The sequence below is a fragment of the Balaenoptera ricei genome, chromosome 8 (assembly GCF_028023285.1).
Source record: "Balaenoptera ricei isolate mBalRic1 chromosome 8, mBalRic1.hap2, whole genome shotgun sequence".
NCBI classification, from domain to species: domain Eukaryota; kingdom Metazoa; phylum Chordata; class Mammalia; order Artiodactyla; family Balaenopteridae; genus Balaenoptera; species Balaenoptera ricei.
The window spans coordinates 11,251,275-11,278,928 of NC_082646.1; the positions used below are offsets into that span (position 1 = coordinate 11,251,275).

The 27,654-nt window shown below is 41.9% G+C and overlaps 1 protein-coding gene across 3 annotated transcripts in view; it reads right to left on the reverse strand.

The window, feature by feature from the left end:
* Positions 1-27,654, reverse strand: part of SORL1 (sortilin related receptor 1) — a 162,648-nt gene that overhangs the window by 75,306 nt on the left and 59,688 nt on the right. For all 3 annotated transcript variants that reach the window (XM_059930177.1, XM_059930176.1, XM_059930178.1), the window contains exons 12-16: positions 17,058-17,146; positions 7,403-7,581; positions 5,723-5,909; positions 1,913-2,041; positions 978-1,063 (exon numbers count right to left, since the gene is read on the reverse strand). In XM_059930177.1, coding sequence (XP_059786160.1) covers positions 978-1,063; positions 1,913-2,041; positions 5,723-5,909; positions 7,403-7,581; positions 17,058-17,146 — 670 coding nt within the window. The remainder of the gene's footprint in view (positions 1-977; positions 1,064-1,912; positions 2,042-5,722; positions 5,910-7,402; positions 7,582-17,057; positions 17,147-27,654) is intronic.

Sequence of the window (27,654 nt, forward strand, 5' to 3'; positions counted from 1 at the left end):
TCTTCCACCGGACGCCACCACCACCAGTGGGGCCAGCTCCAGTCAGCACCTTCCCCGAGAGGCATGAGCAGGAGGGAGGGCTCCACGGGAAGAGAAGCCCTACGTGAAAAAGACTAGAAACAGAGCAAAGAAAGGAAAGACGCTAAGAGATTAGCTCTTTGTTAAGGTATCATAATTTCATGTCTATATTACAAATACCTCAACATGTGCCATCACCACCAAATCAACTTGAAATGTTTGGAACACATTATACCTTTATAGCATGTGCACCTGCTCCAAAAGTTTCCCCCAATGAGCATGCATATGACCACCTCAAAGAATGGGAATGACGCTCATCTGCCACTTGAGTGATGGCCAAGGAAGAGCGTGAGGCTTAGAGTCTGAATTTTAGCTTTGTCACCTACCAGGTGTGTGACCTCAAATAAATTGTTTAACTCTCTCCTCTGAACACGCTTCTTCATATTAAAAAAAAAAAAAAAAAAAAAAATGGAGCTAATAATAATATCTGCTTCACTGGGTAGTTCTAAGGACTAAACTGATAATGCATGGAAAAGTACATTAAAATGTGTAAAATTCCATTAAAATATTAGTCATAATTATTGTTATAAAAATTAAGATAGATCACTTAACTATTCCCCAGAAAGCCATGAGTCTCTTTCTATGACAAACAAACAGATCAAGGAACACACAGAAGGCCTAAGGGTGCCCTCAGCCCCCCAAGCCTAGAATACAACAGATGCCAAATAAATATTTTTCAATGAACAAAAGGGATGTCCCTCCGAAAATGTCTTCCATTCCTATAAAAACGTAAGGTTATAAATAAATGTTGTTTGGATACCATGCTTAGGGGGAAACGGGAGCTCTGAGATGCCCATAACTTCTATTCTTTCTCTCCAGGAAGTCTGAAGAGCCGGGTGAGATCACGGGAATGCTTCAACAATGTCTCGACAAGACAAAGGGAAGAAACCACGTCTCACCTGCCAAAGGACACGGCACCAGCTCTCCTTCCAGGCGTACTTCAACATCTCCTCCGCTGCAGGTGTCCCCAGAAATCTTCCGATAGCTGTCACCCCCCCACCCCACCAAGAGCAAGAGGTCAGAAACATCAAAGAATAGTCATAAAGGAACATTTTCCCATCCATGGACAATACAGCTTATCTATTCATTTTCCTATAGCGCAAGAAGAAGGAAGTTGAATCATTCTGAATTGTTTCTGCCTGTAAATAAATTAGGCAGCCCAGACAATTTGGAGCACTGTCCCAGGCGAGAGTTTCGCATATACCGTTGACCCTTGAACAACTCCAGGGTTAGGGGCACTGACCTACCCCCCTCCCCACTGTAGGTAGAAATCCATGTAGTACTGCTACCTCTACCTCAAAACCAAAGGAATTCATAAATGACTCACCCAAAGGCAGGAACTCAAGTAGTCTGAATAGAATCAGGACTAGAGCCCTAGTTCTTTTGATTCTACATATTGTGATCTCTCATCGAACACAAACTTTCCCCCACCTTAACTTAAAGATCTGTACAATGAAAATACAGGTATTATATTTACTGAAGAAAATCCACATGTAAGTGGACCTTATATGCATTTCAAACGTGTACTGTTCAAGAGTCAACTGTATCTCTTCAACACAATGCTCTGAAGACGTGCACTGGCTGAAGTTTATGACTTAAGAAACAACTGGAGTTGCAGAGAAGCTTACAGACTTGCATTTTTTTCCACGGGGGCTAGGGTGGGGAGACGAGTTTGCAAACATAGCAGTTTTAAATATTCCCCAAGCTACCTGAAACCTGCTACCTTGGAATTCTGGCATTTAGAGTATGAAAGGAACCCAGGTGGTCCTCTGCGCCCTCCATGCCAAGTGCAGACCCGCTGTGTCCCAGACATGGCAACCTCTGTGAGACGTACCCTCTGGTTCTCCTGTAAGCAGAACCCACAGGACAAGGCACAGGAGGGGAGTATGACTTCCCAGAAAACTCAGGATCCGGAACACAGACCTCTAATAAAAAATCTTCACTCATCTTGAAGCCGAAGTCACTGAAAAGGCAATTGGGGCTCGGTAAGGCCGCTGGTTGACACACTTCAGGTATTTTGGGACCCTCCCTTGCGACGTCCACCCTATTGCCCACCACCTGTATTGTAAGTTACTCAACGTGTCCCTTTAACGAATACTCACTATTTTACACTAATGCATTTTCAAAAGAAACTTTATAACAGAGCCGTAACTGGAAAACCATTATCATATGCCATAAATAGACAAAAACGAGACAGATCATGATGCCAAAGACAAAATAATATTGAATTTTTTTAGCTGGACCCAGTTCCCTGCCCAAAGACTCCGGGCCTGCCCTCTCTTTGTTAAAAGCAATTGGCAAATGTGAAGAATTACTAGCACCCAGTGGGACTTTCTCCTTGACATGACTGGAGGGATTAAAAGAGAAATTTAAAGGAACCGTCTTTTTTCTAAACCAAGGATTCAATGTTATTTAAGAGCATGTCCACTTACTCCCTAAAATCACCGTGGGGGCCTCCTCGTGCATTTTGGGACCTAGACCTTGAGGCCACAGACCTTCTGCAATTTGGGGACCACATCTCTTCCACACTGGCCAGCTAGCCAGGCAGAGCCCTGGGGTAAGAAGCAGGGGTCCCAGGTCTAGTCTTGGCCCTGCCCTTGTGTGCGTGAGTTGACGGCTCTAAAACAAGGCAGCTGTACTTGCCAAGGTCTGGCCCAAACCATAAACTCGTAATCCAACGGGACTTTCCATGTTGATGTGCTTTACCCAAAAGCCTTCACTTACTCTATCAAGTATAACACCTACTACAGGAAACGTATTAACAGGTACAGGGCAAAGCGGTTCGTGTACATACTACATCACAGTCTACATTTAGCACCCTGTAGAGCATTTTTCAGAAGGGAGCAGTTTTATTACTGTACCAAACACGTTCCCCATTCATTAAATCCGGTAAATTTTTACAGAATGGCTGCTTTAAACCTTTTGGGGGACCAGGCAGAGCATTAATTACTCCAATGGCAAGGTACTCTTCTTGGGCAGTTTTTTCAAACTATAGGTCATGACCTAGTGGGCTGTGAAAGCATATTGGAGGGTCCAGACCTGCTTCCTCCCCTCCCCGCAAAGAAATTGCAAAATTCATTGCACTTGAAAGTAAATCTTACCTCATAAAACTTCTGTTTACATAGATGTGTGTACGTGTCTACATACACAAATATGTGTAGGTACAGGATCACACTATAAAATACATTGCTTACTAGGAGTTGCAGTCAAGAGTTTGAAAACCACTCTTATTGGCAACCTGGGGGAATATAAAGATGTACAAGAAACTACTCCTGAAATCAGGGAACATACAGGCAAGTAACTGTGCTTCCCAGGGAGGCCCGAAAGGACTCCTGGAAGTAAGTACAGCTGTCCCTCAGGAGCAGGACTAATGGAGAGACACCGGGAGCTCGCCGAGTCTCACTTCCTCTCTTCACGTCCATGTCCAGACCCTGCCCTCCCCACTGCCACAGGCCAGTGCCACCAAACCTTTCCAAGAGCCACGCAGTCAGGCTGGTTCCTTTCTAGAAGCTACAGCACACAGAGGAACTACAGGATGCCCTGAAACACACCCTTCACCATTTGCATGGTCACCACCCCACCATCCCATCTGGCCCAAAGCCCAAGTCCAAGAGGGGCAGGGCAGGCCATTTCCTGGTCTCAGCCCCCAGTGGGTTTTAGCTGAGTGGGTATGGTAGACCCATGGGGGCCAGGCCCCTGGCTTTTGCTTTTGGTTGTTGCTATTGCTGTTTTGGGGGGATTTTAGAGAAAAACGATGATGATTTTAGAGAAAAACGATGATGATTTTAGAGAAAAAGCGTTAATAGTGGTCATCAAAAACAAAAATCAAGATTTGTTAGATTTTCTCACATATTTTTCATTTTGTCTTATTTTCAAGTATTTAACGGGGGTAAAAGAGGGAGGAGAGAGGGCTCGTAATCTTTTCCATGATCAGGGCCCCCAAAGTCTCAATCCAGTCGGCAGGGATACCACAGACCAGCAAAATCCCTCCGATTAGCATTACCATTTAGGGTTCTCTAAGGGAGGGCAGAAGGCAGCAGAGGGGCACTGAGCGGGCATCACTGGGAACATTGAACAGCTCTGCGCTTCTGCCATGAAAGAGTCTACGTTGTTATCTTAGGACCACACAGCTTTCGGAGAGGATGCTCGTCTTCAGCTGTCTAAAGCCCTGCTGCTCTGAGGGCAGCTTTGCAGAGAAGCAGCCTCGGGGTCACCTGGAGCCTGGGCGACTGCAGGGCCCCAGGACAACCAAGTCAGGACTTGCATTTTAATGAGATCCAAGATGATTCACATGCACCTTCAAGTTTCAGAAGCACTGGTCTAGGACCGGAATTGCCCGAATCTGGTTTGCTGCTTTGTAAATAAAGCTTTATCGGGTCACGGGCATGCCCATTCATCTAGGCGGCAATCTCGATACATAGGCAGAGCTGAGTAGCTGCAATGGAGACCACATGGCCTGCAAAGCCTAAAACGTTTACTCTATGGCCCTGTTCCCACCTCTGGACTAGAACACACCCGAGGTTTCTGGCTTCAGTCAAGATAAGCGTGGCTTCCCAAAGCAACCTTTGGTTTCTTTATGCTTCGGCAACCACTGAAAAATGAGTTATGTGCTTATGATCAGTGCCCACGCTCTACTGAGAGCCCTGCAAATCTGGAATGATTTCACGTTGGATCACAGACTTGGGGGACTGTCTACGGGCTCTGAGACCCTATGTCTCTACTGCTAGCATCATCTTCCTAAAGCTAAGCTCTGTTCTGGTCATCAACTCTCCTCAAAAACCTCCAAAGACACCCTCCTGCTTACAGGAATGGTCCACGCCCGAGTCTCCACCCCACCGTATTCTCTCTTTTCAGCCTCATCTCCACTCACTGACCCCCAGTCATACACCCAACAAGGCATCCAAACTAAACCACCAACTACACTTTCCTGTGTCCACACCTTCACGCTGCCGCTGCATCTTCCTGGAACGCTCCAGTCACGTATCCAGATGCTTCTTCCTTAAAGCCCATCTCAAACAGTGTTGCCTCCAGAGATTTCCTGATTCCCCAGCAGCAAATCACAGTCTCTTTCCTATCAATAATCCCAGTAAAAGCACCTGTTCCTCCTCCAAGGTACCTGCATCTTCCCGTCTCCTGTTACAATGATTTGTGTGCATGTCATTTCTTCCACAATGTCAGGCAGTGCCTTGGATATTTTACTCAAGGACTAATGAATATACAAATATATATATATATATAAATATATATAGAACACTAATCCCCCGCTCGTTTCAGATAAAGAAACAAATTCCCTCTAGAATAGGACTCCTAACAAAAAGGAGTTACCTACAATCGAACCTTCAGTGTGTTCCTTTCTTGGGTTGCCCTCGTAGAAACAAATCCCAGAGTGATCTATTCCTGCATAAATCACTGCAACTTGCCTGGGTGTCACACCTCCACCATATCACACGGCTGTAACAACTAAATGGAATAACCTACATAAACAATGCTTAGTATGGTTCCCGGCTCATAAGAGATGCTTAATAAATATTTGTTTCCTATGATTCCCTCCCTTTCTTCAGGGGAAGACCACGCCCTAGTCTGTTTCCCACACCGGTGAGTGACCAGAATAGAACTCAGTCCCTGGCATGGAGGTAGAACCCACCATTCATAGTCCTGTCGGGTACAGGAGCAGTTGGACAGGACCACCGGCCGGTCGAAGTCTTCTCCGTTAAAGCACGTGGCGTGGGGGATCCTTCGTTTGAAAACAGTCTTGTGCCCTAGCAGACACTCGCTGCCCCGCTCATCAGACGGGGACCACAGCTTGTAGTCGTTCTCTGTGCAGGGGACCCCTGAGGAGGAGGAAATGCAGCATTACAGGCAGACCCATGCAGGGTTTCCTGCCCTGCCCGCCCCGCAGCCCCGCCACCCACTTCCCGTGCCTCCTGTTACTGCCCAGCGGGTGTGCAGGCCTCCGGAGCCAGCCCGCCCCTCTAATCAGCCGGCTCTGAGGCCGGGCAGCAGCCCCCTGGTGTCCCCTGAAACATGGATGTCCATCTGAGAAAGCTGGGAAGAAGCAAGCATCTTTGGTGCTCGCTGTCTACACTTCTGAAAGATTTTAGCAGATTCTGCAGTTTCCTTTAGAAGTAGGTGCCCAGAGGCGTTTATCTCCAGAGAGTTAGGTAGAGGCTGAATCCCTGAGAGATGGTATCACTCAGGAGTACTGTCCCCTGCCTGCTTCCCGAGGCAGCGTGGACGCATCTGGTAGTATGGCCCACGAGCAAGAGAATTCGCTGTCACTGCTCGGAAGGTATGAGATCTTCATGAAAGGAGGCTGAGAATTGGTCAGACAACCTGGATAGTCACTCCATCTACCCACATCCACTCGAAATTTAAGTAGAGTGGTTTCTACAGGAATTCCAAAGTACACCAATGTCTGTACTGGTTGTTTATGTCTTTTTCATATGTGTGTCTTTGGTCAGATTAAATGCTGCCTGAAATTGATGAACTACTGTCAACTCAACACCATTCCAATCAGCAAGCATTCATTAAACCCTTACTGACAATAAGGTTATCAGGCCGTCCAGTGGGTAGAATATAAATATGCACAGGGCAGGTTCTTGTGTCTAAAGATCTATGATCTAGTTGATGGGAGAGGACACACCCAGAGTGACAGACACAAATTTGTAATTCAAGGTGTGATGAGTACACGCACGCTAGGGACACAGAGAAGAGGGGAGAGATCTTTTGGTTGGAATTAGCAGTCAAGTGCATTGGATCCTGATCCATGAGAAGGATTTCAACAAGTGGAAACTGAACCCAAGGGGCCTTCCAGACAGCTGGAATAACGTCAGCCAAGGCAGAGAAGTTGCAGAGGGCAGGGTTACGTGGGGGTGAGGAAGGAAGAAGTACGACGAGGAGGTTCACTCTCCCTGCTCACTTATTTACAGGTCCTGGGTCTGGGCTAGCAGATGGTGACGAGACCCCAGACAGCTCTGAGAGGACCCTGCATCACTCACTAGGAGTAGTTACCCACTGAATTGGCCAAACTGGAACTGCTAATTTGGAAGAACGTTTTCCAAGCATTCATTCATCCACATGTTCAGCACACATATACGTAAACCTGCCCTGTGCCCGTGACCGCACAGGAAATGAGGATACAAAAGACAACACGTGGCCCTACTAACAGCTGCCCGAGCAACTGCCTCTGAATCTCTCATTCACTTACTGCATACGTGCCCATCTTCTTCAATGGATCACAACCTCTTCCCAGGGCACAGTATCTACGCTGATGCTTTGGTCAATAGGTATTTCCATGCAAAGGGCCGAGGAGGCAGCAGCTTACCCAAGGCATCCGTGGCATTGACCTGGAGGATCAGCCAGCTGTGGATGTTCTCTTTGTTGGAGCCAAAGATGGTGAAGACAGTGCTCTTCTCACCAGGCTCCGTGAGGAGCCCGTACACAAACACCGGCTTCTCGGAGAAGACGAATGTTTTCCAGGTCTCCCCTTCGTTGGTGCTGTACCTGCCCAGATGCAAGTAAAAGGATCCTTGCGGTTAAAGTCTCCAGGGCAAGAGCTTGGTTTCCAGATAACATTCATCTGTAAGAGGAACCAGGGCTCCTTGGAGAAGTGGCTGATCCTGGGCTAAAGCCAGGCAAATTTAAGGTTGTGCCAGAAAGGGGGGAAGTGCTCACAGATGGATGCTGATGACCCAAAAGGACGTGGGAGCCACCCTGATGGGGCTCCAACTGGCCAGTCTGGGAAAGTATGAACTTAACAAAGAGAAATGATGGTAACAGATAATACACTGAATGAAAATAGGGCATGGGTCTCTAAATGATACCAAAAGGGAAGAGAAAGGGAAGAGGGAATTTTTTTTTTTATTATACTACAGTGCTACCTAATAAATGTTGAAAACAATGACGGAATGAGGAAAGTGACTGTACTCTAACCCCCCACCGTAACAACCGAGTCAGACAAGAGGACCAGAGTGTTCACACGGTCTAAAGATATCAACTCACACTCACTGCAAAGGGGGAAATGTAATTTACAGCGGACAATCTGAGTTACAACCCGTGGCAAACTTAGCACCACTCACAGTGGTTCAACCTGACATCGGGTACCTCCTGGATAAAGCACTGAGGATACCACATCATCTAGGCACCACTATTCCATGCGATTGGACAAATTCAGAATGTGGAACTTTCTACATGACAACTGGTCTGGATTCTTCAAACCATCAAGGCCATGAAAAACCAACCAACCAACCAACCAACCAAAGAGGCAGAGGGCTTGTTACAAATTACAAGAGACTAAAGAGGTATAATAACCAAATGCGATATGTAAACATGGACTGAATCCTGGATTAGAAAAAAAAACAGCAGCTACAAATAGTAAAGGACAACTGAGAAAATATAATAGTCTATAAGTAATACTGAGTTCATGATCATTTTCTTGGGTATGATAATGGCATTCTGATTGTGTAGGAAAATACCCTTACTTCCTGGAGATATGTATATGTTTAAGTATTTAGCTATAAAGGGGCACAATAGCTGCAACTTTCTTTCAAATGATTCCAAAAAAAAAGGGTGGCTGGACAGATGGATGGCTGGACGGATGGATGGATAGAAAGATGACAGACAGGATAAATAGATGGCAAAAGCAGAGCAAACGGACAAAATGTTAACAATTGGTGATTGTTATGGGAGCTATAGGGGAGGTTACATGAGTAATTTTTATACAATTTTTCCAACTTTTCCCAGAGTCTTAAAAATTAAAAAGTTGGAGGAAAGTGTGTCCTGAGAAAAGTCTCCAAGACAGACTACATCAGAACGAGAGAGCAAGCCCTTGAAAAAAAAAAAAAAAGCAGCACTGAAGTAACTGTATTGATTTCAAATTATCTTTTGTATTGAAGAGGAGAAGGAGGAGAAGGAGAGGGAAGTGTGCCTGATATTTGCTTCATCACCCAGTAAGCTGGTGAGATGTTCACCACGAGAAACCACTCAATTAAGAGGGGGTTCATTAGGGTCACAGAGCTACTGGGTCTCTCGAATCCAAATTATATACAAAACTTTTCTTTCACTTTTCCCATGTTTTTGAGATATCAGTTTTACTCACTCAGGATCTTAATACTTGATGTAATTCTTTTTACAACATCATTCAATCCAAACACTTCCTCTTGTCTTGAGATTACTAAAATTGGTACTTCTGCAAGAAGTGCTATGGGTTAAACCTAGTGGTGGGGCTACAGGGCAATGGGGACTAAGCAATCTCCTCCACAGATCTTCCTAAGAGGAGAAATTCTCTTCTGGCTGATATGCTTTTGGTTTCAGCTAACTCTGAAGCAGCTACGGGGATAAGGTAACTCATTCAATCTCTTTCTTGTAGCAGGGTGATGAGCTAAAGGCTTAGCGCCATCTTTAAAGCAAACTGAACCAGCAGAGTCAGCCTATTAACTAGACATGATGGGAGCTATCCGTGTGATAATGCCGGAAGTCTGCCTATTTGCACATTGCCTAGGTAATTCTACTTAAAAGCTCCTCGAACCCGAGAGAACCTCAGGAAATGAATCATCCCATTTCTTGAGAAGTTCCCAGCAGACTCTGACCATAACATATTAACGAGACTAAAAAGCAGGTGCATGGCCGAGTACAGCCCTGAACCTAAGAATAAACTGTGCATTTAAAAAACAGTGCTTTTTCAAAATTTTGGAGACATGGTAGTCACATTATCAACTGCCAACAGTTAAGGGAACATCTGTTCTGGACCGAATTCTGACCTCCAAAGGAGAACTTGTGCTGGTGAAGTGAAAGTGACAAGAACCTCGCAAGAAAACAAACCAAGCCATCTTTATATGCCTAATAGTCGTGAAAGAGGACGTAGGGCCCCAGCCCTTAGGAACGGAGAATTCAAAATGTTCAAACAGAAGTATAGACATAATCTCATGGCCAAAGGTCTCAAGAAGATGGGACTATAATATAATAATAACATAATACTACCAAAGATACACTAACTAAGTGAAGCAGTGGTAGACACTCAATTTAAAACACCAATGTGTGGCTGGAGAGAAAGGTCCTTGATGAGCTCAGACTTTTAAAAAAACATATTCAAGATGAGAAAAGAGTCATATTAACCAAGGGCAGAAACTTACAGAGCAGTAGCGATCTGCTAATTAATTCTAGCTGTCATTCTTACAGCTAGTCATCTGTAGAAACAGTGGCCAAACAACTCAAACTCAAAGTAAGTCAAGGATTATGCTTCAAATTACCAAAATAACTGGGAGATCAGTGGGCAGTGAGACGTGGGTTGGTTACCCAGCAAGTTCTATAAAGAATGAGAAATGGAATAGGCTCATCCATCTGATGGTTAATGGTATAAATAGGAAAGACAGGAAAAGAGGCAGAAGTAGTTAGTCAATTTCTATTTTGGTTTTGTCTTTATTAAAGAGAATGATCTTCAAACTGGACAAAGCAGAAAAAAAAACATGGAAGTTAAAGGAAAATGAATGCAAAATAAAGCACATTCTAGGGAACTGAAAGATTTAAAGGTATGATGGCAGAGCTCCTTTTAATAATCTCTAAAAGAACCACGAGGACAGATAAAGATCTCAAGACTAGATGAGAAAAAGTAGTTTTATTTCCCTTAAGAAGAAAAAGTTGTTTCAAGAATGGAGTATGAAACAGTTGATTGGAGAGAACTTAGACACGAAGGAAGTCGGAGCTGGGAGCTCAAATTGTTTCACACACAAGTCACAATAAATGAATCCCGTTTCCTTTTCTCAGGGTAACTCTTGATTTCAGAACAGGGTAATGATATAGGGCAAAAAAAAAAAAACTGTCTTAGGGTTTTTATTAACAGAAATTGAGTGTCTAGGATCATGCTGGTATCAACGCCAATGTGACGCATGTTTCAGGCTGCTGGGGATAGATCTGGGCTCCACATCTTAAAGCTCTGACATTGTAAGGAGGGCCCAAAGGAGAAGCTAGAGGGTTGTAGATTCAGGATCCTACAGCACAGGAGGGAAGGAACGGGGGCTGTTTGCCATGGAATAGGAGATGCTCTCAAGAGGAGAGGGAGGGGTCCTCATGCCTCTGAAAGGCTTTCAGGCAGAAGAGAAAATATCTGTTGGATGTATCTCCTGGAAGCTGAGCCCGCTGCATAGCAACGGGAGTGAGGAGAATTTGGGCTCTCTCTGACCTGAGAACTTTCATTCATAAAGGAATGGATGAATAAATACTAAGTGCATGAACAAATGAACAACAAATTGTCCAAAGTGAAATGGAAGCTCCTTTTGATTTGGCAAAGTCCCCATCACTAGAATTATTTAAGCAAAGACTTGGGTGATCATCCATCACAGATGACAGAGAGAAAATTCCTGCAACGGGCAGTGGAAGACAGAACCAGATGATGTAATATGTCCAGATCCCTGCTGGGGATCTCCCCGTGGACATCCCACAGCCACTTCAGTTCAACTTGTCCACATCTGCACTCATCCTATGGCCCTTCAGGCCAACTCCTTTTCCTCTGCTTTTCTATGAGTGATACGATCATCTTGCCCTGTCACCCCCCCATCCCCCCTGACACCGTCTAGTCAAAAAGCAAGTCCTGAACACTTAGTCCTCAAAATGCTTGGTCCCCACCTAAGCAGCACCTCTCACCTCCAGTCTTGGTCCTTTTAAATTCATGCTCCTCAACTTGCCAGAGCCATCTTTCTACACTAGCCGTGTCATTCCCCTATTTTTTAAACCCTCAGAGGGACCCTATCATTTCAAAAGCAAAGTCTAATGTCTCTGGTGTGGCGTGTAAGGTCCTCAGGGGACCTGGCCCCTGACCACACAGCTACTCCAAGCCTCATTCCTCACACTGCTCCCCCGCCAAGATCTACATTCTGTCAATACTAAAGAGCTGCACCTTGCACTCTGATTCATGCTGGTCTCTGCTCAAGCTCTTTCTAAACCTGGGGTGGCATTCCAACATTGCTTTTTACCCTTGAAGTCTCAGCTCAAGTTTCCTCTCCTCCGAGAAGCCTTCTCCTGTCTCCCAGATAGCATTACTGGCCCTCCTTCTGTGGCCGCCCCACACCCTGTGCTCACCTCTATCTTACACCTGTAACGGAGCAGGACCCTATGGGACAGACCCCTCCCCTAGGTCCTCTGCTATAGCTCCTCTCTGACATACCTAGATAACAGTAATATGATGCACATTTCCTGAGTTGTTTTATAGATGCTAAAACCACCACCAACTGGAAGACGTTAACTACTTGATGACCATGAGCACGGAGTCTACTGGAGCCTAAGGATTGATAATGTTAACCCCTGTGGCACCATCCTGTTACCTCATCATCAACCAATCAGAGAACTGTGCAGGGCTGATCACATACTCTGCGACGCCCCTCCCTCACCTGGCCTTTAAAAATGCTTTGCTAGGGCTTCCCTGGTGGCGCAGTGGTTGAGAATCTGCCTGCTAATGCAGGGGACACGGGTTCGAGCCCTGGTCTGGGAAGATCCCACATGCCGTGGAGCAACTAGGCTCGTGAGCCACAGCTACTGAGCCTGCGCATCTGGAGCCTGTGCTCCGCAACGAGAGGCCACGATAGTGAGAGGCCCACGCACCGCAATGAAGAGTGGCCCCCGCTTGCCGCAACTAGAGAAAGCCCTAGCACAGAAACAAAGACCCAACATAGCAATCAATCAATCAATCAATCAATCAATAAATCTTTAAAAAAAAAAAAATGCTTTGCTAAAACCCATCAGGGAGTTCGGGCTTTTTGAGCACTAGCTGTCCTGGACTCCTTGATTGATGCCTTACAATAAACGCTGCACTTTCCTTCACCACAGCCCGGTGTCAGTAGATGGGCAAGTGGACCCAAGTTTGGTTCAGTAACATACCTACTATATTTAAATGACCTGATTTTGTGAGCATCTTCTACTAGGGCTGCCATTCATCAGGAATAAGACCTCTTACTCACTTTTCTGCCCCTGGCACACAGAGGGGCATTAATTAACGCTTTTTTGTTAAAGGAAATTAAATGAACTGCACAGTATTTTCTTTTTTTTTCTAACCCCATCTCTCAGTTTCTCAACAGTTAAAGGTTGATAAGAATACCTGTTCCTCTATAACTCACAGGGCCAAAGACACCACACGGGGGTGAGAACGAAGTGGGGGCGGGGCTGGCTCTCTCTGCAACCATCCAGGTAAGTTACTAGGAGAGGAGGTTCCGCAGCCACGAGGACAGGTTAACCGCCATCTCCCACGTTCCAGAACTGTGAAGCTGCTTCCAGAACTCAGGTCCAGAAAAGACAGCTGCTCTGCTGGGTCTAGTCTTCGCAGTGGCTTTTCAGGACTCCCCAGAGGGAAGCCCTATGAAATCTGAAATCTCCTACGAGGAAAGATGCTTTGGGGAAAGTCCAAGGTATTATTAGTAACTACCAATATCATTATGCTGACAGGCAAACTGCCAGGAAGAAACGGAAACTGATCTCATCCCTCACTGTCAAGCCGACAAGCTTGGGTTTGGGTCCGTTTTTGGTCAGAGTGCGAAAACACAACAGCCCCTTCTCTGAAAAACACTGATTCTACACAAGAATGACCTGCATCACCTGAGCAGGTTCACGGTGACAGCATGCTGAACGAAGGGGTAAGTCACTCCCAGTAGAGGTTTCTTGTTTATTCATTTCAGACATGTAGAAAACAGGAGCAAAACAAAGCGTTCCACTTCTTACTCTCAATTTCAATTAACAGCAACAAAGAAAACAGCCTCAGTGGAGAATCAAGGCAGAAGCTGAAACAAGTAATCATGAACTCTTAGTTAACTATGCTAATCAGGGAGAGAAAGACATGAATTATTTAAAAGAACAACCAGGGACTTCCCTGGTGGCGCAGCGGTTGAGAATCCGCCTGCCAATGCAGGGGACAGGGGTTCGAGCCCTCGTCCAGGAAGATCCCGCATGCCACAGAGCAACTAAGCCCGTGAGCCACAGCTACTGAGCCTGCGCTCTAGAGTCCGTGAGCCACAACTACTGAAGCCCGCGTGCCTAGAGCCCATGCTCTGCAGCCTACAACAAAGAATAGCCCCTGCTTGCCACAACTAGAGAAAGCCCGCACGCAGCAACGAAGACCCAATGCAGCCTAAATAAATAAATAAATTTAAAAAAAAAAAGAAAAAGACCAAAAAAAAAACACCCCAAAACTTAACTCTTACGTTAAGCAATGTTCCACCCTCTGTCCCCACTAAACCTCTCACTAGGGTTACTGTTGTTATGGCTTCCTCCCTAAGGCTGGATAAGCTTTGGGTCGGAAAGCTCTTCCCCCGGCCTCTCCTTCCAGCTGGCTCAGAAACATCTCAGAGCCACAGTGGGGCTGGACAGCTCCCAAAGGATGCCTCATTCACCTCTGCATCCTCGGTTCCTAGAACAACATCTGGCTCCTTGTGGATATTCAACAAATGTTTGCGTAATTGACCTGAAATGATGCTTAACAGAAATATGTTCCATTTCCATCCAGCGTGGACCTGAACTCTTGACAGTCACATTCTCACCAGATTGCACACATCCGGGGACCCCTACTCACGTTTGAGCTCCAGGGACTATCATTTACAACAGAGCATAACGGAAGTGCCCCCACCCCCGGGGACTGTGCGATTGCCACGCTACCCCACCCTTTCCAGTTTTATAAACCAGGAAAAAAATAAGCAATCTTGGAAGACTAAGTGTGCATGACCTATTTATCTGAACAATCAAATATTTACTAAGTGCCTGCTAGCCTGCATAGAATAGAAATCCTTGTCTACAAAGACCTTGTTAATGAGCTGAGGAAACCAGGCATATAATGAAAAGGTAACTCACAAAAGGAGGCAGCATGCGATGAATGCCAAATCAATGAGACAGCCACCAATAAATACTATGAGACTCAAAGGAGGGAGCCATGGCCATGGCTGGGGAGACCAGACTTAGACGTGTCTGAAGTCCTAGACCAGCAATAGAAATCCAGGTGAGTCAGAAGCAGCCTTCACTCATGTGGTTTAAGGATCTGAACTAATTACAATATTTATTTCCTGCTTCTCTTCTGATGAAGCTGATAGCACACAGGTCAAGAGCAGAGCAGCAGGAGAAGCAAGAAAAAAAAAAAACAACAACTCTGTGAGCAATATACAAATGCCAGGTGGCTAGACTACGCAGATTTTGGGTAAGCTCAGACTGATATTTGGGACACACGCACCTGTCAATAGGAGGCCTGAACATATTCTCATATTTGCAAATGTTTTATTTGAACCATACCTACAGACACCTCCACATGACCTGTGCAAATAGAGGGATGCTAGAGGGTCCATATCCTTAAAGTCTACCACCCCAAAATCATTGTTCAATGTCTGCCGAGGGCACTGTGATTTTCTGGCAGCAGGTCTATTTTCCTGATCATGTTTTCCTGCAGCTAGCTAGCAATGACTCTGCGTTCCCCGAGCACATATGCACCGACAGATGGTGTAAGAGGACCAGAATCACATTAACTACTCCAGAGAAGCCAGCTTGGAATGCAAATGTAATCTGGAGGAGAGTTTAACAGGGAAAATCAGGAACTGTCTCTGCAGTCTGACTGCCACACACAGAATGAAATGTATTCCTAGGGAGCCAAACTACGTCCCCTACCGTACTTCTCAAGGAGCGTCCCGAACATCACATTGTGTACTTGTGTATCTCACCACTAGAGGATGGACTCCTTGACAGTGAAGGAAAACATCCTATGTCTCTTTAGATACACATCACCAGGCACCATCAGTGCTCGCGAGATGTGTGAGATGGGAATTAATAAATTAATGGATAAATAAATGACGACACGAATGTGGGAAGCATGTACCCTGTGACTGTCCTCATTTGAGCAAACGTCAATCTGAATGGGGACACAGTCTGTTGCGTACAAACAGGACTTCTTCTGACTCCTGGCTCTAAAGCAGCCGCTGACCAGAGCTGCACAGACCAGAGACCAGCCAGGTGGAGCGCAGAACACCGGGATTTTGCTTCTCTCTGCTTCTTGGAGGCCAGGTCGCTCAGCACATGTCCAATTAACCACAGGGGAAACCAGCTAAGAGCTCTTTTTTCAAACCACCCACCTCTCTCTCTTGCTGCTGGCCCTGTTTCTAAAAGGAGCCAAGGAAAAGAAAGCTTTCTCCCTTGCATTAAACAAGATGATTATAGGAGCCCTCTCCCCCTCTTTTAGCAATCTGTCTCATGGGTTCAGCCCAAAAACAAGGAGAAGTGAGAGATAGTCTGTCCCGACCGAATGTTAACAAAATTAACTTCTGTCCTAACTCAGACAAAAGTAATGAAAGAATTGGTTCTGATAAAATCAGACTCAAGAAAGCAGAGGTTACTAACTGTTGACATTTTTGCTTTTCAGAGGAATGTACTGCAAAGAGTACAGAACGTAATTTAAAGACCTGAGTGCTAGTCTTGTCTGTTATTAACAAAGGGGAGGATCTTGGTCAAGTTACTTTACCTTTCTGAGCCTCAGTTTTCTCATCTAGAAAATGAAGTCATTAACCCCAAATGTCCTTTCCAGGTCTATCTGCAAGAACCCCAAAACCAAAGGTATCACAGTAAAAGTCACTTGGCTATCAAGTAATATGTATTCTGAAATCACTACTCACGTACCATTATTATTTATTATTATTCTTACTCATTCTATGAGTAATTCTGTGTGTCACACACAAAGCAAAGAAAGACAAGTTGAAGAGCCTCTAGTTAATTTTTAAGTCATTATTAATTTATATTTCTATAGAGTTGTGCTTTTTCAAATCAGTAAAATTATTTCATTTGTTCCTCTCTGAGATAGGAAGGGCAGATTATCATTCCCACTTAATAAACAAGAAAAATTTAAGTAATTTCCCAAGGCACAAATTGTGCTGTCAATAACCTAGTGCTACAGAGATAATCCACTTATAATCACAGAGTTAAATTTCTGGGAGAACAGTGTGATGTTAAAAAGCTTCATCAGAGACACTTACTTCAGCTCACTGGTTTCCATGCCTTGGGCGATGGCCATGATGATCCCGCCATGGTCTCCCCATGTGTAGTAGTGAGGTCCAGGAAGAGCCTGAAGACAGAGAGCCAGTGCCGATGTCACTGCCATGGAGATGGCCGGGCATAAATGGTACACACCACACACACACGTGTGCACACACTCAGGCACACACATGCACACACACAGCAGGGATATCAACCACTTGAATACGATTTTTCCGTTTCCAGAGCACTTCACAGCCATTATCTCATCTGATCCACACATCCCTGGGGCTGGGCAGAGCAAGTTCTCATGTCCCAATATTTTTTTGCCAAATGAAGAAACTGGAGTTCCTATTAAAGTGGCAGACTGTAAACTGCAGAGGCAGGAGTCAAACCCACATCTCTGACCCTCACCAAGCAGCTATTAAAAATTAACCAACTAGAGTACTGGTTTGACTGTATAAGTATAAGCCCACTACAGCCCATCCTTCTTGTTAATTACAACTAAAAAATTTGGACAAAATATTCAATACAAAAAGACAGCTACCCGAGGATGCTGAAAAGTAAACAAAATAAGGCAGCTTATGAAGGGGATTTAAAACCTGGAGAAACTACCCAAACAATTGGGGCTTCCTGGTACACCTGTGCCCTGAGGGAATGCCCCAGCCTAGAATACGTTAGTCCCAGTCAGGCAGCTGAACCTTCAATGGAAACTTTCTGCCTAAGGAGTCAGGAAAAGAAGCCCCTGCATGATGGAGACAATGTAGATGGAATCCCAGAGGGGAGAGCATGAGGAAGTAAACCCTCTAATTCTGTGGATGGACTCACATATGTTTCAGCCTAACCCCTAAACTGTATGTTCGTGGAACAGACCCAAACTAGCACAGAAAAGACTTAGCAATCTGAACTGAGATCTCCAAAGAATGCAAGACAGAAGTTACAGTCCGAATCTGCACAGGTTCATTACATGCTAAAACAAAAACAGCAACATCCTCCAGAAGATTTCATTTCATGTCCGGGATGCAATCCAAAATTACTCAACATACAAATGGATCGGTAAAAATTTCCAATTCTCCAGGGAAAAGACAATCAATGGGTGCCAATTCCAAGATGATCCAAACGCTGAAATTACCAAAGACTTTAAAACAGTTCTTATAACTGTGTTCCATGAGGTAAAGGAAAACACACCTGAAATGAGCAAAAGACAAGAATTCTTCCCAGAGAAGTGGAAACTATTTTTTTTAAAGGAATGAATTCTAGAACAGGAAAATAAAATATTTGAAATAGGAAATTCACTGATGGGCTCAATGACAGAATAGAGATGACAAAGGAATTAGTGAATTTAAAGATAAATACAGAACAGTAGAAATGATCTATTCTGGGACTTCCCCGGTGGTCCAGTAGTTAAGAATCCGCCTTCTCAACCTCAGTGTCCATCATCGGATGAATGGATAAAGAAGATGTGGCACATATATACAATGGAATATTACTCAGCCATAAAAAGAAACAAAATTGAGTTATTTGTAGTGAGGTGGATGGAGTTAGAGTCTGTCATACAGAGTGAAGTAAGTCAGAAAGAGAAAAACAAATACAGTATGCTAACACATATATATGGAATCTAAGGGAAAAAAAAAAAAGGTCATGAAGAACCTAGTGGCAAGACGGGAATAAAGGCACAGACCTACTAGAGAATGGACTTGAGGATATGGGGAGGGGGAAGGGTAAGATGTGACAAAGTGAGAGAGTGGCATGGACATATATACACTACCAAACATAAAATAGATAGCCAGTGGGAAGCAACCGCATAGCACAGGGAGATCAGCTCTGTGCTATGTGATCATCTAGAGGGGCGGGATAGGGAGGGTGGGAGGGAGGGAGATGCAAGAGGGAAGAGATATGGGAATATATGTATATGTATAACTGATTCACTTTGTTATAAAGCAGAAACTAACACACCATTGTAAAGCAATTGTACTGTAATAAAGATGTTAAAAAAAAAAAAAAAAAGAATCCGCCTTCTAATGCAGGGGACACGGGTTCAATCCCTGGTTGGGAAACTAAGATCCCACATGCCACAGGACAACTAAGCCCACATGCCACAACTAGAGAGCCTGTGTGCTGCAACTACAGAGCCCACGCGCTCTGAAGCCTGCGTGCCACAACTAGAGAGAAGCTTGAGCGCCACAACAAAGAGCCCTCACATCTCAACAAAAGATCTCACATGCCACAACTAAGACCCGACACAGCCAAAAATAAATAAATAAATAAATATTAAAAAAAAAAAAATAATCTATTCTAAAGAACATACAGAATAAAAGACTTAAAGGAAAAATGCCCCAAGAAACTGTGGGACAATAACAAAAGTTCTATGTGTAATTGGAGGCCAAGATGAACAAGAGAAAGGAACTGAAGCAGAAAAAACATTTGAAAAAATAATGGCTGAAAATTTCCCAAATTTGGTGAAAAAGATAAATTTATAGATTCAAGAGATCAGTGTCCCCAAAAGCAATCATCACAGAGAAAACCACACCTAGAGACATCAGAACAAAACTGCTGAAAACCAAAGATAAGGAAAAAATATCGAAGCGTCTTAAGGAAAATGACACAATACATACCAGAAAATGGTAACAAATGATTATAGATTTCCCATCGGAAGATAGCACATCTTTTAAGGTATAGACACACCTTGGAGATATTGTGGTTCAGACCACCACAATAAAGCAAATACCAAAATGAAGTGAATCATATGAATTTTTTGATTTCTCAGTGCTTATGAAAGTTATGTTTGCACTATCCTGTAGTCTATTAAGTGTGCAATAGCATTATGTCTAAATAAAACAATGTACATACCTTAATTAAAAGTGCTTTACTGCTATTAAAAAAAAAGCTAAGCATCATCTGAGCCTCCAGCAAGTCACAGTAGTAACATCAAAGATCACTGAACATATATCACCATAACAAATATAATAATAATAATGAAAAAGTTTGAAATATTGCAAGAATCACTAAAGTGTGACACAGACACAAAGCAAGCAAATGCTGTTGGAAAAATGGCACCAATGGACATGCTCGATGCAGGGTTGCCACAAACCTTCAATTTGTAAAAAATACAATATCTACAAAGCACAATAAAATGAGGTATGCCTCTATGGAAAGAAAATTACTATCAATCCAGCATACAATATCAAACAAACACATCCCCCAGGAATGAAGGTGAATTACCGGGATTCTCAAATGAAGGAAAATCAAGAAAAGGAAAACCAAGAGAACACATAGCTAGTAGATCTGCTCCACAACAAATGCTAAAGGCATATCATCAGGCTGCTGTGAAATTTACGGAGGGCAACAGGGATCTTCAGGAAGGAAGGAAGAGCAAGGGAAATGGTAAATATCTGGGTGAATATAAAAGACTGCTCTTCCTCTTAAGCTCTTTAAAATCCATATAATGATTAAAGCAAAAACAAAGACATTGCTGAGTTTTTCAATATGTGTCAATGTGATAAAAAATGAAAACAAAAAAGTTGGGAGAAGAGAAAAGGGATTTATTTGGTTGCAAGGTTTCTAAATTTTATGTTAAGTGTAATATTATGTTAAATGCAGTATCAATTCAAAAAAGACTATGAAAGATTAAATATATATGCTGTAATCCTTAGAGCAACCACTAAAAAAATAATAATACTACAAAGAAATATAATCAAAAAGATAATATTTAAATAAAAATAGAATACTAAAAATACCTAAATAATACAAAAGGAGGCCATAAAGAAGGAACAGAATTTTAAAAAATGAAATTTAAATAAACAAACAAATACATAAAATATTAAACCTAAATCCAACCATATCAATAATTATATTAAATGTTAATGGTCTAAGCATTTAGTTAAAAAGCAGAGCTTATCAGAATAAATTAAAAAGACCCTCACTATATGCTGCCTATAAGAAACACTTCAATGTAAAGACACAGATGGGTAGAAAGTAAACGGATAGTAAAAGATATATTATCCAAACAGTAAACATAAGATGGTTAAAGTGACTTTCAATATAAGATAAAAAAGACTTCAAGACAAAGGGTATTACCATAGATAAAGAGGAATATTCCATAACGATAAAAGGGACAATAAATCAGTAAAAATAATTATAAATATGTACATAATAACAGAGCGTAAAAATACATGAAGCAATATTGATAGGATTTAAAGGAAAAAAAGACAATTCCACAATCATAGCTGGAGAATTTACCACCAACAATTTACAGAACTGCAATATATAGCAATTTATGGAACTAGCCCCCCCAAAACTGCAATATATAGCAATTTATAGAACTAGCCCCGAAGTATGTAGAAGGTCTGAATAAGTATCAACCGCCTTCATATAAATAACATCTGTTGAACACTGCATCCAACAACTGCAGAATATACATTCCTTGCTAACGCACATGACATATTCACCAAGACAAACCACATGTTGGATCATAAAACAAGTCCCATTAAGTTTAAAAGACTTGAAATCATATAAAATGTATTATCTGACTACAAGGAAATTAAGATATCTTTGAAAATATCAAATATCTGAAAACTAAACAACCCTTTTCTAAATAACTTATCAGACAAAGACAAAAAGCAAAAGGGACATTATGAAGTGATAAAAATGTTCTGGAATTAGATAGTGGTGATGGCTGCACATCACATCACTTGTGAATATACCTAAAACCACTGAACCATACACTTTAAAATGGTACATTTTACTGCATGTGAATTACATCTCAATTTTAAAGGGAGACATTAAAAAATATTCTGAACTGAATGACAACAAAAATACAACACATCTAAATTTGTGGCATACAGCTAAAGTAGTATTTACAGGGAAAATTAGAGCTGCAAATGCCTACGTAAGAAAAGATCTAAAAATCAATAACCTAAAGTTATACCTTAACAAGCTACAAATAGAAAAGCAAAGTAAATCCAAAGTATACAAGGATAAGGGAAAGGTAATACTATAGAGGAGAAATCAACAAAATAGAAAACAGACAACAGAGAAAATTAAAGCCAAAAGCGGGTGCTTTGAAAAGATCAATAATATTGACAAACCACTAACTAAACTAATCAAGAAAAATAGAGGAAAAAAATACAATAACAGGAATGAAAACAGGTTATTACCACAAATCCTACAGACATTTTAAAACATTAGAAAATACCTTGAGTAATTTTAAGCCAACAAATTCAATAACTTTAGATGAAAGGACAAATGTCTAAAAATATACAACTCACCAAAACGGACATAAGTAGCAGAAAATCTGAATAGTTCTCTATCTGCCCGAGAAACAATTTCTAAACAAAAACATTCCCAAGAAGAAAACTCCAGGTCCAGATAGCTTCACTGGTAGATGATTCAAGAAAAAAAAAACACACCACTCTTACACAAACTTTATCAGAACATAAAAGAGGAAGAATTGCTGCTCAGTTTGTTTTACCCTAACACCAAAACCTGACAAAGACGTTACCAAAACAAACAAACAAACAAAAAATTACTGAGCGATATCTCTCATAAGTAACACAAAAATCTTTTAAAAACTACTAGCAAATCAAAACTAACCTTACAGGGGCTTCCCTGGTAGCACAGTGGTTAAGAATCCGCCTACCAGTGCAGGGGACATGGGTTCAAGCCCTGGTCCGGAAGATCCCACATGCCGCAGAGCAACTGAGCCCGTGCGCCACAACTACTGAGCTTGTGAGCCACAACTACTGAAGCTCACACACCTAGAGCCCGTGTTCTGCAGCAAGAAAAGCCACCGCAATGAGAAGCCTGTGTACCACAACAAAGGGTAGCCCCCGCTCGCCGCAACTAGAGAAAACCTGCGTGTGGCAACAAAGACCCAATGCAGCCAAAAATAAATTAATTAAATTAATTAATTTAAAAAAATACTAAACTTACATTAAAAGGATAATATATTGTAACTAAGTAGGGTTCAAGAATTATTCCAGTAATTCCAGGATAGTTTAATATTCAAGAACCAATTAATGTACTACACCATATTACATATTACATTTGTGATACTGTGATATAAGAAGAAATATAAACTTTGGTCTTTGTCTGGGCTCCTGGTGAGAGGTCCTAAAATCTTTGTAATTTCCTAAATGATGAAGAGCAATAGGAGCACCTTTTGTTCTAATATTTGGTCTTGGACCCCAGTTCCTGACACAGAGCTCCTCAAACCCTTGTAATTTTCTGACTGATGGGGGTGACAGGAGTGTGCCTTACACAGAGCTCCTACAGCCCTTGTAATTTCCTGGGTGATAGGAGAGTCTCTTGTCCTAATGAGGAGACTCATGGTGGGCTCCTGGACAGTATGGGGGCTGGTCAACAGAAAGACTAAGCATGATTAGAAGCTTGAAATTTTGAGCCCCACCTCCATCCTCTCAGGAGGACAGAGGGGCTGGAGAGTGAGTTAATAATTAATCACATCTATGTGATGAAGCCTCCATTAAAATAGATAAATAACAAGGACCTACTGTATAGCACAGGGAACTATATTCAATATCCTGCAATAAATCATAATGGAAAAGAATATGAAAAAGAATATATATATATAATGGAATCACTTTGCTGTACACCAGAAAATAACACATTGTAAATCAACTATACTACAATTTAAAAAATAAATACATAAAGTCAAATGATTAGTAAAAAAAAAAAAAAATCCCTAAACTGCAGGATTCAGAGAGCTTCCAAGTTGGTGAACACATCCACATGCTGGAAGAACAGCACACCCGAACTCTACGGGGACAGAAGCTCCATGGTTGGGACCCTTCTGGACCCTGTCCTATGTACCTCTTCATCTGGCTGTTCATCTGTACCCTTTGAAATATCCTTTATAATAAACGGGTAAATATAAATAAATATTTCCCTGAGTTCTGTCAGCCATTCTAGCAAATTACTGAACCCAAAGAGTGGGTCGTGGGAACCCCCAGTTTATAGCTGGTCAGTCAGAAGTACAGGTGACAACCTGAGACTTGCAACTGGCGTCTGAAGTGGGGTCAGGTGGGGCAGTCTTGTGAGACTGAGCCCTTAGACTCTGGGTCTGTGCCAACTCCAGCTAGCATGTGTCCTGACTGAATTGTAGGACATCCAGTGGGTGTCTGGAGAGTTGGAGTACTGCTTGCTATGATGGGAAAACTCCCACACATTTGGTATCAGAAGTATTCTGAGAGTAAGGGAAAAGAGTTTTTCCTTTAACATAATACACCATGTTACATATTACCATATTATTACATATTAGGGAAGGGGAGAGAAGGAAGAGAGAAAAGGAGAAATAAAACAAGTAAAGATCAGAAAGGAAGAAATAAAACTGTCCCTATTTGCAGATGATACAACTGCTTATACTGAATCTACAAAACAACTACTAACACTAATGAATTATTTTAGCAATGTTGCAGAATATAAGGTTAATATATAAAAATCAATTGTCTTCTTATATACTATAGCAAAAACTGAAAAATGAACTTTAAAGAAAGTCCCATTTACAGTAATACCAAAAAATAAAAAATCTCTAGGAATAAAGCTAACAAAAGGAAAGTATACAAGACCTCCACATTGAAAACTATAAAATATTGCTAAGAGAAATTTTTTTAAAAATGGCATAACACACCACATTCATGGATCAGAAGACCCAGTAGTGTTATGATGTCAATTTTCCCCAAATTGATCTATAAATTCAATGTGATCCCAGTAAAAATCCCAACAGGATTTATAGAAATTGACAAGCTGATTCTAAAGTGTTATGTGGCAACAAAAAGAAAAACATACCTAGGAATTAACCTACCTAAGGAGGTAAAAGACCTGTACAAAGAAAACTATAAATACTGATGAAAGAAATCAAAGACGACACAAAAAGATGGAGAGATATACCATGTTCTTGGATTGGAAGAATCAATACTGTGAAAATGACTATACTACCCAAAGTAATCTACAGATTCAATGCAATCCCTATCAAATTACCAATGACTTTCTTCACAGAACTAGAACAGAAAATTTCACAATTTGTATGGAAACACAAAAGACCTTGAACAGCCAAAGCAATCTTGAGAAAGAAAAACGGAGCTGCAGGAATCAGGCTCCCTGACTTCAGACTATACTACAAAGCTACAGTAATCAAGACAATATGGTACTGGCACAAAAACAAACATTTAGACCAATGGAACAGGATAGAAAGCTCAGCGATAAACCCATGCAGCACCTATCGTCACCTAATCTATGACAAAGGAGGCAAGAATATACAATGGAGAAAAGACAGCCTCTTCAATAAGTGGTGCTGGGAAAACTGGACAGCTACATGTGAAAGAATGAAATTAGAACACTCCCTAACACCGTACACAAAAATAAACTCAAAATGGATTAAAGACCTGAATGTAAGGCCAGACACTATAAAACTTAGAGGAAAACACAGGCAGAACACTCTTTGACATAAATTGCAGCAAGATCTTTTTTGACCCACCTCCTAGAGTAATGAGAATAAAAACAAAAATAAACAAACGGGACCTAATTAACGTTAAAAGCTTTTGCACAGCAAAGGAAACCATAAACAAGATGAAAAGACAACCCTCAGAATGGGAGGAAATATTTGCAAACGAAGTAACTGACAAAGGATTAATCTCCAAAATATACAAACAGCTCATGCAGCTCAATATCAAAAAAACAAACAACCTAATCAAAAAATGGGTGGAAGACCTAAATAGACATTTCTCCAAAGAAGATATACAGATGGCCAAGAGGTACTTGAAAAGATGCTCAACATCACTAATTATTAGAGAAATGCAAATCAAAACTACAGTGAGGTATCACCTCACACTGGTCAGAATGGCCATCATAAAAAAAATCTACAGACCGTAAATGCTGGACAGGGTGTGGAGAAAAGGGAACCCTCATGCATTGTTGGTGGGAATGTAAATTGGTACAGCCACTATGGAGAACAGTGGGGAGGTTCCTTAAAAAACTAAAATTAGAACTACCATATGACACAGTAATCCCACTACTGGACATATACCCAGAGAAAACCATAATTCAAAAAGACACATGCACCCCAATGTTCATTGCAGCACTATTCACAATAGCCGGGACATGCAAGCAACCTAAATGTCCATCAACAGAGGAATGGATAAAGAGGATGTGGTACACATATATGATAGAATATTACTCAGCCATAAAAAGGAACGAAACTGGGTCATTTGTAGAGACGTGGATGGACCCAGAGACTGTCATACAGAGTGAAGTTAAGTCAGAAAAGAAAAACAAGTATCATATATTAATGCATATATGTGGAATGTGAAAAAATCGGTACAGATGATCTTACTTACAAAGCAGAAATAAAGACACAGACATAGAGAACAAACATATGGATACCAAGGGGGAAGGGGGAGTGGGTGAATTAGGAGATTGGGATTGACATATATACACTATTGATACTATATATAAAATAGACAACTAATAAGAACCTACTGTATAGCACAGGGAACTCTACTCAATGCTCTGTGGTGACCAAAATGGGAAGGAAATCCAAAAAAGAGGGGATATATGTATACATATAGCTGATTCAGTTTGCTGTACAGTGGAAACTAACACAATATTGCAAAGCAACTATACTCCAATAAAAATTTTTTTAAAAAGACACATGCACCCCAATGTTCATTGTAGCACTATTTACAACAGCCAGGACATGGAAGCAACCTAAATGTCCATCGACAGAGGAATGGATAAAGAAGATGTGGTACATATATACAATGGAATTATTACTCAGCCATAATAAGGAATGAAATTGGGTCATCTGTAGAGATGTGGATGGACCTAGAGACTGTCATAGAGTGAAGTAGGTCAGAAAGAGAAAAACAAATATCATATATTACTGCATATATGTGGAATCTAGAAAAATGGTATAAATGATCTTACTTGCAAAGCAGAAACAGAGACACAGACGTAGAGAACAAACGTGTGGATGCCAAGGGGGAAGGAGGGTGGGATGAACTGGGGGATTGGAATTGACATATATACACTGTTGATACTATATATAAAATAGATAACTAATGAGAACCTACTGTAGAGCTCAGGGAACTCTACTCAATGCTCTGTGGTGACCTAAATGGGAAGGAAATCCAAAACAGAGGGGATATATGTATACATATAGCTGATTCACTTTGCTATACAGTAGAAACTAACACAACATTGTAAAGCAACTATACTCCAATAAAAATTAATTTTAAAAAAATTAAAAAAATAAAATGTTATGTGGATAGACAAAGGACCTAGAATAAGTCAACATAATTTTTAAAAAGAAGAAAATTGCAAGACTTACCATACTTGATCTCAACCTTTACTCTAAGTCTTCAGTAATCAAGACAATTTGGCTTTGGTGAAGAGATTAGGCATATACATAAATGGAGCAGAACAGAAAGTCTTGAAAGAGACCCACACATACGGCTAATTGATTTTCAAACAGGTACCAAGGCAATTTGATGCGGAAAAGAGAAGTCTTTTCAACAAGTGGTGCTTGACCAATAGCATGTTTATAAGGAAAAAATGAGTATCAACCCTTCCCTCACACCAGATATA